Source organism: Sinocyclocheilus grahami, unplaced genomic scaffold, assembly GCF_001515645.1.
Source record: "Sinocyclocheilus grahami isolate Dianchi unplaced genomic scaffold, SAMN03320097.WGS_v1.1 scaffold909.1, whole genome shotgun sequence".
NCBI classification, from domain to species: domain Eukaryota; kingdom Metazoa; phylum Chordata; class Actinopteri; order Cypriniformes; family Cyprinidae; genus Sinocyclocheilus; species Sinocyclocheilus grahami.
The window spans coordinates 162,398-175,440 of NW_015506088.1; the positions used below are offsets into that span (position 1 = coordinate 162,398).

At 36.9% G+C, this 13,043-nt stretch overlaps 1 protein-coding gene across 2 annotated transcripts in view; it reads left to right on the forward strand.

Annotated features, from left to right (window-relative positions):
* LOC107564080 (BMP/retinoic acid-inducible neural-specific protein 3-like) overlaps positions 1-13,043 on the forward strand; it is a 38,608-nt gene that overhangs the window by 924 nt on the left and 24,641 nt on the right. The window contains exon 2 of one of the 2 annotated variants that reach the window (XM_016249075.1): positions 214-488. In XM_016249075.1, coding sequence (XP_016104561.1) covers positions 259-488 — 230 coding nt within the window. In that variant the 5' untranslated portion in view covers positions 214-258. Of the gene's footprint in view, positions 1-213; positions 489-3,514; positions 3,625-13,043 lie in introns of those variants that run through there. The other variant, XM_016249076.1, reaches the window with a different exon arrangement.

The following is a 13,043-nucleotide window of genomic DNA, read 5'->3' on the forward strand; positions in this document are numbered from 1 at the left end:
ATGTTTAAAAAATAGTCGGAAAGTTAAAACTTTTTTAATGTATAGAAATGTCATAAGAATTCAACCTATGTCTTATATATTGTCTTCACAGACCCCCTAGTCTTTAGGAACCCCAGATTGAAAACCTTGGACTTTACAGCTGTGCTAGAAAAAAGGAGCTGTTATACACAGTTATACACACTTAAATTCACTGCATTGTCTTTGTTGTTTCAGAAGGCAAGGAAAGTTTGGAGAGAATGTCGAGTCGCAGGGTGAAGCATGAGCTGCCAGTGTACTGATTTTAGACTGGCGTATCTGATGAGTCTATGGGTGTGTGTTGCACTAAGCCTTCACTGCTGGGTTTTATCCCCTGTGGCAGCCTCCCATGATGCCGCTGGTCCATTTGGGTGGCTCCTTTCAGATAAAGGGCCTTTTCATCACTCACAGGAATTTGCAGAATTTGTGGAGCGTTATCAACAGGGCTTCACAACCAAATATAAGATTTACAGGTGAGTTGGATAATTACCTCTGTTATTTATTGCCAGTTGCGTGTAAAATATGTTGGGATTTTTCATGATATGCAGAATTAGATGGTGCTTTTCATTTATTTGTACACATATTACCATATAACGGAATTAACAAGAAACTTTAATGGAGGCTGGCTCATTTTGTTTGCTGGTGTTTGATTAGAATATAATAGAAAAGAAACTTCAATATGCAAATTGCCACATGACTGGACTGCACTGGAAATTTTTGGGTATTTTTGCTATGCAACTAAATGAGATAATGTACACACGCACATATATATATATATATATATATATATATATACACACAAACATATATATTTTTTGTGTGCATTGTCTATATATCTATATCTATACATGCATATATATATATATCAGCGAGAGAGAAAGTATAATATTTATATAATTTATATTGTATAATAAATATACATATATAATATTGTACTTGTATACAGTATACAGACGTACAGACGATATGAACCATGTTGACGGTAGTAATTAAATATTCAAATATGCTAGAATGTTACTGATGAATGTTAAACACATTTTTAATATGCTATAATGTTACTGATATGCTGGGTGAATATTGAGGAGTTACTTTAAGAGTTTTGGTTAAAGGGGTCATATGATGTTGCTAAAAAGAACATTATTTTGTGTGTATTTGATGTAATGAAATGTGTTTATGCGGTTTAAGGTTCCAAAAACACATTATTTTCCACATACTGTACATTATTGTTTCTCCTCTATGCCTTTCTGTAACGCGTCGATTTTTACAAAGCTCATCGGGTCTGAAAAGCGAGGTGTGCTCTGAATGGGCAGCTATCCAGTGCGTTGTGATTGGCCGAATACCTCAAGCGTGTGACGGAAATGTTACGCCCCTTACCATATTGTGATGCCCTGTCCGGCCAGAGCGACGAGACAAAAACATTAAATCCCATTATAAACAAGGCATTTGTTGCATCCAGTGGGGACATAATTATGGATTATAATGACTTATACTGCCTTTTTGCATGTTGCATCGCATCGCGCCACGTAAACTTAAAACCATGTCTGCATTTGTGATCGGAGAAATGACAAACTACAAACGCTACTCTACACTGCTCAAAACTCGCGTTTGAATCGTCAGTGGCAAATTTTTTAAATATAAAAAAACTTACTTACAGTCTGTGAGTCAGAACAGCCGGCATTGTAGTCTACTCTTCCAGGATCAGGAAACAGTCCTCCATAAAATGCGCTGCACACATCGGAATATTTGGGTTGAACTGTTCTGGAACAGTGTTGTAAATACAACTTAACCACTGATTTCTAGTTGTGTCCACTTTTGGAAGGCCAAACAAAGTAGTTTCGCTTTCACAACGAAACACACAGCGCCTTCACGACATGGCGGCGGTGGCAACAACAATACTACAGCGAGAATAAAAGTTTCGTCTTCTTTCTTTGCGTGAACATTTGGGCGGCGTTATGCAAATCTTCCCACATCGTGACGTAGACATGTGGGGGCGTGTTAGAACGAGCCATTTTAGGTAGGCGTGGTTGACTCTTAACTTTTATAAAGAATATCTCTTTGGATTTGAGACTTTAGTCTTTGCAACTTTACAGATCTTCTTTATGCACCAAGAGCTTGTAACACTCCAAAGAGAAAGGAAAAATTTAAATCGTATCATATGACCCCTTTAAGAAACTTAACAGCTGTTTTCAAATTGAAAGCATAGTTCGAAAGTTTTAATGCCGGATTATTAGTTGCAACTGATGTGAGGTGAGCTGTTGAGGAAAGTTGTGCTGAGTTAGAGCTGAGGATTAGATGAAGTGATAAACAGCCCAAAAGGGGAGGAGAAAAAAGTGAGAAAGGAGTTGGCTGAACTGAACCTGAATGACACGCTCATTTGGCAGGGCCGTTGGACCATGCTGCCAGGCGCAGATGGAGATGGCAACATTGGGGTTAGTCAGACGTTCTCTCCTCAACATAAGTGTGTGTCTGTGAATGCTCCACTGGCTTTATTTTTTGGTAGAGACAGACTATAGGAGTCAACAAAAGTACAGTTGTGCTTTCTCAATGTCAGATCTCCCCCTGCTGGTGGAAACCAGCAGCTCGCGTGCGCATGTGTATCTGTGTGCGCTGGCATGTGCATGTCTAGGTTCCTGATTTTACTTTGCATGCTAGGCAGGGCTCCTATCATCCCTTGTGCCTGAATGACTTTTAAGTACATTGCTCTCACACTGGCAGTACAGAGAGGCACATGTTTGCATCTGCCACAGATCTGAGTTGAGAGAGAATCAATTTTGCTTCCTGGCCTCTCTTAACACTCTTTGCCTTGTATGAGACATTTGAGGAAATATAATGAAATGATGTGTGGCATTGGAACAGTTTTATAAGCCTGTATGTGTGTACATATGTCAGGCATTCTACCATCTCTTCTTTGGTCTTTTTATAGACTACTTTGAAATGCAATGTTGTATTGGTTTGTACACTGAGAAAAATTTGCTGTAGAAGTAAGTTTCACTCAGGAATTGCTAGAAAATTTCACAAATAATTACAAAGAAATGGTAACACATTGAATTAAATGTGAAATGTTGAAGTAGAAAGATTGAAACATACTCTTGTAAAATGTACACCAGTAATGCTTGTGTAACTTCGAAAACTTGTTTTTTTCCAACACAGTCTAGTGCTGCTTTTATATAATTGAGAACTCAAACCTGTGTTCATTACACAGTCGCTGTAAAAAAAAAAATCAGCAAAATTTGAGCCGCTGTCTCACCTGCTTGGTTGTAAAATCTGTCTGGATAATAAATCCCCCCCAAAAAATTCTTGCCTCAAAATTGTACAACATCAGCATCTGCAGTTTGTTTGCGTTGGCGAAAACACACCTAGATTGTTACGAACTTGCTCATGGTAACATAGGTAGGTGTGCGGTGACAGATTGAAGGTAAATTTGTGTCAGATGTTATATTCTCCTTCTCCCCATTTTCCTTCCACCATAGGTTGAACAAAGCCCAAGGGTACAGTAAAGAGTCAGTAGTGTCTATCCTTCCTGTCAGATGCATGAAAGGGATCTCATAAAACACCAGACATATGCTGCCTGACAAGTGTATGATGGGAGGGTGCTGCACGGGAGGATGGGTGAGTGAGGCGGACAAGCTGATGGCAGTGGAAAAGGTTGCCGGAGCAGATACGTGCTTACTTGTTCCTCCCGGTGATGCTAATAGCGAAGCTCCATGAGCACAAGGTGACAGCAATTGTCGGCTTAGCCAGAGCTGTGTGAGCAACAATGAGGATAAGCAGTAATTCTCCGACACAAACAGTGTCTTACTGAAGTTTTCCTGCACTCTGGAATGAGACTGAAAGTCGACAGAGTCTGTGATGCTTTTTACATCCGAATTAGACAGGACATGTGTACTTTCAATCCTTTACTGGAATTTAAAGTATTAGGAACATTTAAATAAATTATAGTCATACCGCAGATATATTTTGCTGCTTCCCATGTTTGGTTGTGTTTAAATATTTGCTGTTGTTTTCAGATGCTAAATGGCCACATGATATTTAAATATATTGAATTATGTATGCAGAACAGGAGAGTTGAGCTGTATGGCTTTAAATGTCTTCTTTTATGTGATCATGTTGATGAAGGTGCTACAGTTATATTACCTTTTAATTAATTAGTAAGTCATTACTTCAGTATACAAACCTGTATATGTAAAACTGTAAACAAAAGAAGATATTTTTTGATAATTATGGGACTTAAGGAATATGGTAAAACCCATAAATGTAAGGCTAACATTTTTCAAGATTAATGTAATTAATCTTAAAGTAAAATTGTAAAATCCGTAATTAAAAACATACATAACCATAGCACATACACAGACCTCTGCTTTTCCAGCAAAAGGAAAAACTTTGAATGAGGACGATGTTGAATAAATCAAGATTTCCAATTAAGAAAGCTTCTGAAAGGGTTTAAGAGGAATAAATATAATTGAATTATTATACATTCTAAAAAAAAATGTTCAGTCATAAGTGTTATTAATGTCTGAAGCATTAGAGGTCTATTAGCCTCCGGCCTCTTCAACATTCAAATAAATTTAGACAGAAAATGTTTAGCCTAACGACAATAATGTATGAAGATTTTCCATAAAAGCCTCAGATCATTGATTGCTCAATTATTGGCTCTACTTTTAGAGCGATATTTAACTTAATGCAGTCGTGTGTGTACTGTGTACAGGACATTACTGACAGCTGGGTTCTGTAGAAATTCTTTCAACTGCTCTTATCAAACGAATATCTTAGTGTTGTCCTGGAAATCAAACCGGAGCAAAAACTGTGATGTTCACTGGTGTGGAATTTCAAATTAAACACTTGAAGGGCTTTCGATATGGCACATTTGACAGGTTATTTTTTTTTTCATTCGTGGAATGAAATGGTTGCATCGTGCACCTCTTCTTTACTGTTGGATTTATTTTGTTCTTACTATATTTAACCTCACCAGTTCTATGTTGTCAAGGAGAATTTAATTTAAATCCAACAGCACAATTGCAAGTGTGATATTGCTTTTATACAAACATTATTTGAACAAGAAGTTAATTTCAAATTTTGTTTATTTTTGCATCACCAAGGGAAATTGTTCCAAAAGCAGTCAGATTAGCTAGAAACTTCAACACTGGGTGAATTATAGCAATCTTGGGCGTTGTTTGCATTTGTGACCTTCATACCAACAAATATGACTTTATCAAACAACAACCCAACTAGAATATGAGGTAACATTTTATTTCTAATGTACATTCTAATGCGTTATATCTTTTCATAAATAATTGAAATCAAAGTTAAAATGCACTACAATATTAGCAGATTTCTTGTTACATCTGAAATTGGTGTTTTATACTGCATTATACTTTCTAAAAGTGTAACAATGCATAGATACGTATTATAATGTATTGTAACTGGTTATAAAGTATTCATGAAATCACACAATTCATTATAAGGTGCTTTACGGGACATAATTCATGAAAAATGCAAACATATACGTACATGCTGCTCACATATTATTAAAGCAGAGTTTGTGCTGAATATAGTGCAATCAGACTTTAGCCATTAATATGTTATATAGCTTAAATAAATACAAACACCAGGGCATGTCAAAACATCTCCAGGCCCCAAAAAAACACCCAGAGGGCTAAAATACTTTTTTTAATGCATTACATATAAAAACATAAAGTGTTAGTAAAGTGTTACTTAATATGCTAAAGCTAACATAGACCAGAAATGTATACAACAGAGATTGGTTGTCCCAGAATACACTAATTCACCCTATATAAGTGAATGAGACCAGGTGGGTGAGAGTGAGAGAGAGATCGACAGAAGGAAAAGGAGAGAGAGATATCAGGCTAGTAGCGTCAGGCCCTATAGCTAATCGTCTCATTATTTATGTTTCAAGACATGTATATCCCCTGAGTATGGTTGCACTTGCATTGGAAACACAATCAAGGACAAAACACCTACTGGCTCCTCGGTCATTGCTATGGTAGATTGTTTTCCTAGTTCAGTTTATCAGGGCCAGGGCTTGACTGAGAGAGATGAGCTGTTAGACTTTCCTTATGGGAATTGAATGATGGAAGCACACAGAGGTGCATGTTAAGTCATATCTCACAACTGACAGGAGTGATGATAACTGGGGCTTTGATGACTCAATATTTCAGTATGAAGAAATACTCTTCGAATAAATAACAAATTTAGTCCTTTGTCGACCAATTAGCTCTAATTTTAGGTCCAGAAAGTTTCTTAAAGTCCTAAATGACTTATGCCGTGGAATGAGTAAGGCCTTAATGAGCGTGTTTACATCAGATTAATGTTAGCATGAAGAAGTGTTTGATAAACACAACTAATGAGGTGTAGCCTGAGCTTTCAATTTGCCTCAGGTTAGTCTTGAATTGAAAATCAAGTTAAGACCACAATTTAAACACAGCTGGTAGTTGGCAATAAAGGGCACTTTATTGAAAACTATTTTAAAAATAGTTTTTATATTACTTTTGAAATTAGAGCTGTCATAAAGGTTTAAAGAGCAGGTCATATGGGTTTTCAGAAATATACTGTATATTTATTAGCTATCATAGCTATCCTTCAATGTAAACAGTCTGCAAAGTTGTTAATCAAAAATTGCATGATAAATAAAGATATTGTCTCTCAAAAGAAAGAGTCGACTCTGAACCGCCTTAACGAGTCGTCATATTTTCGAATCTTCTGCCTGTTACCTATATACGTCACAAGGTAACACATTTGCATAATCCCCGCCTGCCCGCGAAATACGAACACTCTGACAAACACTTCCGCTAGTTAGTGTGTTTTCATCATGTCGAGAAGACACTGTGTTTTCAGCCTCACTGGGCATTCTAACACAGTTCCCACACGTGCTCCTCAAATTAGTAAATAATAATAATAATGAATGCAATAAAACTGCTGTCACATCACGTAAAGTACCACATACAAAGCTTAAACTTACCACCGTGTCCTGATCAAGTTGTGCTTGCGATGGAGTTTCCGGTTGAGCGACTGCATCGGTATCATCCTCGGGCTCGAATTTATAAGGTAATATCAATGCTGTTTTTGTAAGCTTATAGCATATTTGTTTACAAGTAACCCTCCAGGGCAAAAAATGCATTATGGTAATGAGTGTTTCGTTTCCGACATGCATTGTATACGGAGAGACCAATCACAACAGACTTGGCCAGCTGACCAATCAGAGCAGAGTAGGCTTATGGAAGGGAGGAGTTTACAGACCTTAAGCTCAGAACTGCTTCAAACAAATCCTTTCAAAATCATTGAAAAATTATTCTAATATTAAATGTATATTCTGAGAAAATTACAATGTTTTCTGATGCATTTAAACCTATTGTAGGGGACTCTAACACAATATTGGGACACTTTAAAATACCATATGACCTGCACTTTAATTGAATCCCATTTTTAAAGGGAAACAAGAAAACTGTTTTCACAATGTTAATGATATTGCTCATGATAGAAAACTGATAAATAATTTTTTTTAAAGTAAAGTTACAAAATAATTATATTTCAAATAAACGCTGTCCTTTTGAACTTTCTATTCTTATTTAAAAAAAAAAAAAAATTCTGAACGATCACGTGACACTGAAGCCTAAAGTAATAATTTATGAAAATTCAGCCTTGCCATCAAAGGATCAGTTTGTTTAAAATGTAAGTATTTTAAATTGTATAAATATTTATTAATATATCAGAACAGATTTGGAGAAATTTAGCATTACATCACTTTCTCATCAATAGATCCTCTGCAATGAATGGGTGCCATCAGAATGAGAGTTCAAACAGCTGATAAAAACATCACAATAATTCACAAGTAATGTATGATATATGTGTGTATATTGTTGCAGTGTTGTGCATGCACTGTACATGGCTTCCTCCATGAATGCTGACAGACTAACAGGCTCTCAATCAATGACTGACACCTTTTGACATGTTTCTGTGCAGAAAGCATTTATTATGTGAGAGTTTCTAGATTTATGGACTGGTTGAGTTGCAGCCTGACACAGATAGTCTTGGATACAAATGCCATCCATCCTTGCTGTGAGTGTTAACCGATTTGTGGGTCAACGTAGCGAAATAGCCTCAAAAGTTATTAAAAATGCAAAAGAACATGTACATATATTTTCAATGCAGAGAACAAATTCAGATGGATTGGCTTTACAGATACAAATTATCTGTATAATGTATTGCGAGCTTACAGATGAAATATTACTGTTCAAAAGTTTGGGGTCGGTAAAAGTCTCTTATTCTCACCAAGGCTGCACTTATTTGATCAAAAATACAATAAAACAGTAATATTGTGAAAACTATTAATTAATATTATATTACTATTAAAGTAATATATCCCTGTGGTAAAGCTGAATTTTCAGCAGATATTACTCCAGTCTTGAGTGTCAGATGATCCTTCAGAAGTCATTCTAATATGCTGATTTGGTGCTCAAGAAACATTATTATTATTATTACTATTATTATAAAGGTTGCAAACAGTCGTGCTGATTAATAGTTTTGTGGAAACCGTGTTACATCTTTTTTCAGGATTTTTTGATAAATAGAAAGTTCAAAAGAACAGGCCTTATTTAAAACAGAAATATTTTGTAACATTATAAAGGTCTTTACTCTCCTTGCAGAATAAAAGTATCACTGACCCCAAACATTTAAGCAGTATTTATTTGTATACTGTACATCTGCATTTTGGTGCATGTAGTTATGAATATGAGTGGACATTTGTGAGAAACTTTGATGCTGTTAACACTAGAGCACGACCGATATGGGTTTTTTGGGGCCGATACCGATATTAGGGAGTAAAAAAGGCCGATATCAGTATATCGGCCGGTATTCTTTGTGTATATTATAGTACAGTATCAGTCAAAAGTTTGGAAACTTTCCCATTCATGTGTCCAAACATTTGACTGGTACTATATATAGAATACAGTATTTTTTGCAATGATCACTCAAATGTGGTGATCAAACACTTATAATGACCTGACAAAGATATGTAATGATGGAGGCAGGGCATTTAACAATTTAACAATAAAATGTATTATCCAAAATGAGCCTGACATCAGTGCACTGAACAGTAAAGTTGAAGTTTATTCAACTTTAATTCAATTCAGTTCCATTCAACTTTATTCCATTGAAGTTTATTTCACATTGGAACATTCATTCACGGATTTGCTCTACTGTCTTCACACACAGACGAAACTTACTAGAGAAGTGTGGCATAATATACCTCTGTAAATAAATATAAATTCACGTCTCGCGCACTTTAATGCCCTTTAAATGTAACGTGTACATTCCCTTGGAACTGGAATCATGGCAAAATATCATGTGAAGTCCACTTCGCAGGGCACATACAGTCGAATAAGCCAACGCTTGAATGCTGCTGCCTGAACAACAGACCTCCTTACTGAAGTGAAAGTGTTGGCTGGTGTCACTATCTCGTGAACGTGCCGGCGGATCTCCACCAAATTTGGTGCGAATTCGCCGCGCCTTTACGGAGATATGGCCGTTCAAAATTTCAATGGTTTTCCATAGACTTGAGCTTTAAAGCATTTCATCCAGGTCGCCAGTAGCAAACAATGGAGCACGGTGTGCTGGACAAACTAAGTAATGACATAATTTCAAGCATTTTATCTGCGTTATATGTTCTGTATAAAAAAAAATTTCATATCGGTGGCATATTAGCCGATACCGATATATTGGCGACAGGCTCATATCGGCCAATAATATAATATCGGCTAAACGATATATCGGTCCGGCTCTAGTTAACACCATTAAAGTGAAATAATACTCACTGGATCAGACACAGTGGTTTCTCTCTTCCCCCTTTTCTTCCACTTAATATAAAAATTTCCAAACTGTGGTGAGAAGTGACCTCTGCCATTGTCAAAAATAATCCAACTTTTAAAAAACGTCTTAAAGCCTCTTGATTTCTGTTCCATTCCAGTGCACTCTTAACTGTTTTTGAACATGAAAATGTGTTCTGTGTGAACAGCCTTTTAGTCATTCTGTACTTACTGCTTTCTGTAAATGTGGTTTGGTGCAGGTGTGATGGCTGTATAGCAGCTGGGCTGTTTTGTCTGTGAACTCGCAAAAACATTAATGTCATAGTTCAAACCAGAATAGATCTAATGGACGGAAAATCCTGTATTACAGAAATTACGTATGGAATGGAGCATGATTGATTGTTCGAATTAATTTTTTTGTGTTAATTTAGTTTTTTTTTTTAATAATTACATAAAATTTTCAGCCAAATTGAAACTAGTTTAATAATCGAATGTAATCTAACTTAAAGGGGTCATATGACATTATGTTGTGTATTTGGTGTAATGCAATTTGTTTATATGGTTTAAGGTTCAAAAACACATTATTTTCCACATAATGTACATTATTGTTGCTCCTCTATGCCCCGCCTTTCTGAAACGCATCGATTTTTACAAAGCTCATCGTTCTGAAAAGCGAGGTGTATGGTGATTGGCCAGTTATCTAGTGCGTTGTGATTGGCTGAATACCTCAAGCGTGTGACGGAAATGCCCCTTACCATACTGTGATGCCGTGTCCCGGCACGACGAGACAAAACCAATAAAACCCATTACAAACGAGGCATTTGTTGCATCCAGTGGGGACATAATTACTGATTATAATGACTTATACTGTCTTTTTACGCATGGCGATGCGTTGCATATCGCCCAGCGTAAACATAAAACCATGTCTGCATTTGTGATCGGAGAAACGACAAACAAGCGCTACTGTACACTGCTCAAAACTTGCGTTTGAATAGTCAGTGGCAAATTCTTTAAATATAAAAACAACAAAAAACGCGTACTTACAGGCTGTGAGTCAGAAGCACCAGACAGTCCTTGCAAAGTTGGAACTGCCCCACTTTATAGAAACAGCCTTTGTGCACAGACGCATTGTAGGCTACTCTGCAGGTTCAGGAAACAGTCCTCCATAAAATGCGTTGCGCGCATCTGAATATTTGGGTTGAACTGTTCTGGAACAGTGTTGTAAATACAACTTAACCACTGATTTCAAGTTGTGTCCTCTTTTGGAAGGCCAAACAAAGTAGTTTCGTTTTCACAAAAAAACACACAGCGTCACACGGCGGGCTTGAGTGAGGAATGGCCGGGCGGATTCGACGAAGGAGTGGCATCATGTGGCAACCACATGTGATGACCCCGGGCTGGACTCTGCTTCGTCCACGGTGAAAGCCGATCCGGCGATCCACAGCACGAAGTTGATGTATTTCCTCAGCAACCAGCACGGATCCAGGCATGACGAAGTGGATATCGTCCTCTTTTGGAAGGCCAAACAATGTAGTTTCGCTTTCACAACGAAACACACAGCGTCTCCACGACATGACGGCGGCAACAACAATACTACAGAGAGAATAAAAGTTACGCCTTCTTTCTTTGCGTGAACATTTGGGCGGTGTTCTGCAAATCTTCCCACACAGTGACATAGACATGTGGGGGCGTGTTTAAATAAGGCGTTTTAGGAGGGCGTGGACAAGTCTTAACTTTTATTGAGAATATCTCTTTAGGGATCTTATCTATGCACGAACAGCTTGTAACACTCCAAAGAGAAAAGAAAATTTGAAATTGCATCATATGACCCCTTTAGCACAAAACCTTTTTGTCTATCCACAAATCTCATTTAGAGGGTGTTGCATAATATTGCAAAAATGTTGCATAAATCCGACTCATTCCTCTTAATGAAGACTGGATGTAAGAGTCATCCGGATGTTTCAAACATAGCACTGCCTCTGACATAAAAACAAGCTGGTCTCATTTGCTTGTACTGTGACATTCTCGGTTTCCCTTTGGCTTCAGACTGCTTCCTCTGGAGCATGTTCTCAGCATTGACTCCGTGTAGCTGTGGGTCTCTGTGGGGAAGGCTGGCAGGTAGTTCTTCAATATGCCTTCTCCTGCTGTGAGGCTGCAGCGTGGGCTCAGTGGTGGATTAGCCTCCAGCTCCATCCATAACTGTCCATCAAGAACTTTTGTTCTGACACAGTGTCGATCATACTTTCTCTCTCCATTTCATCTCTTTATGTCCCTCTTCCCCTCCATTTGTCTTTCTCTGTCTCATTGTCTTTGCTGCTCTTCTTTCCCACTGCCAATAAGTGTCATCTGTTATTATTTAGATACATACACATTTAGCAAGCCATATTCTGCAGTATAATATATAAGGTATAATGAGGCAAGATGACCCCTAGGGTATGCTCTGCTGAATTTTGACATTTGTGACAACATTATGATATTTATTCGACAGATCAGTTTTCAGGTTAGAGATTTGCGTATTTTCAGTCAGTGAGATTGATAAGATGAATCTAATTTTAAATAAAATAATTTTTAATGAAACTTTAAAGTTTAATGTAATATTAAAATTGTAAAACTTGATTATGTTAACAAAAAATAAAAAAAATAAAATAAAATAAATCCGATGACAACTGAAACCAGATTACCCAATAGTTGGGCAAGATGGTTCCTTTACAAGGAAATGTCCCAAAATATTTCCCCTAATGATATACTGAATGATAAATCATCATACTGTATAAATATTACACATTGCAATTCAAAATTTAAATGATCATTAAATGCACAATGTTCTTAAATGTCTTTCCCTAGCTTCTGTAATTTTGGTTGGATAGCACTTTATATTACAGTCCTGTTCCACGTGTACAAACTATGTACTTATTATATTAATTACAATAACTGGGTACTAACCCTGAACTTACCCCTAAATGTAACCTTAACCCATAGCTACCTTATATTACACAGTACTTTCTTAGGTAAGTACACTGTAAGTACACGTAATTGCACGTATTGTAAAATAAATTGCAACCCTTGGTAGGGTATGTAGAAGGAAAATGTAGTATATTAAACAGTACTATATAGTATTGGCATTATATTAAAGAGACTGAAGAGAAAGAGATTTTCAAAAATGGAAATTCTGTCATCATTTACTCGCCCCCAAGTTTCTTTCTTCTGTTG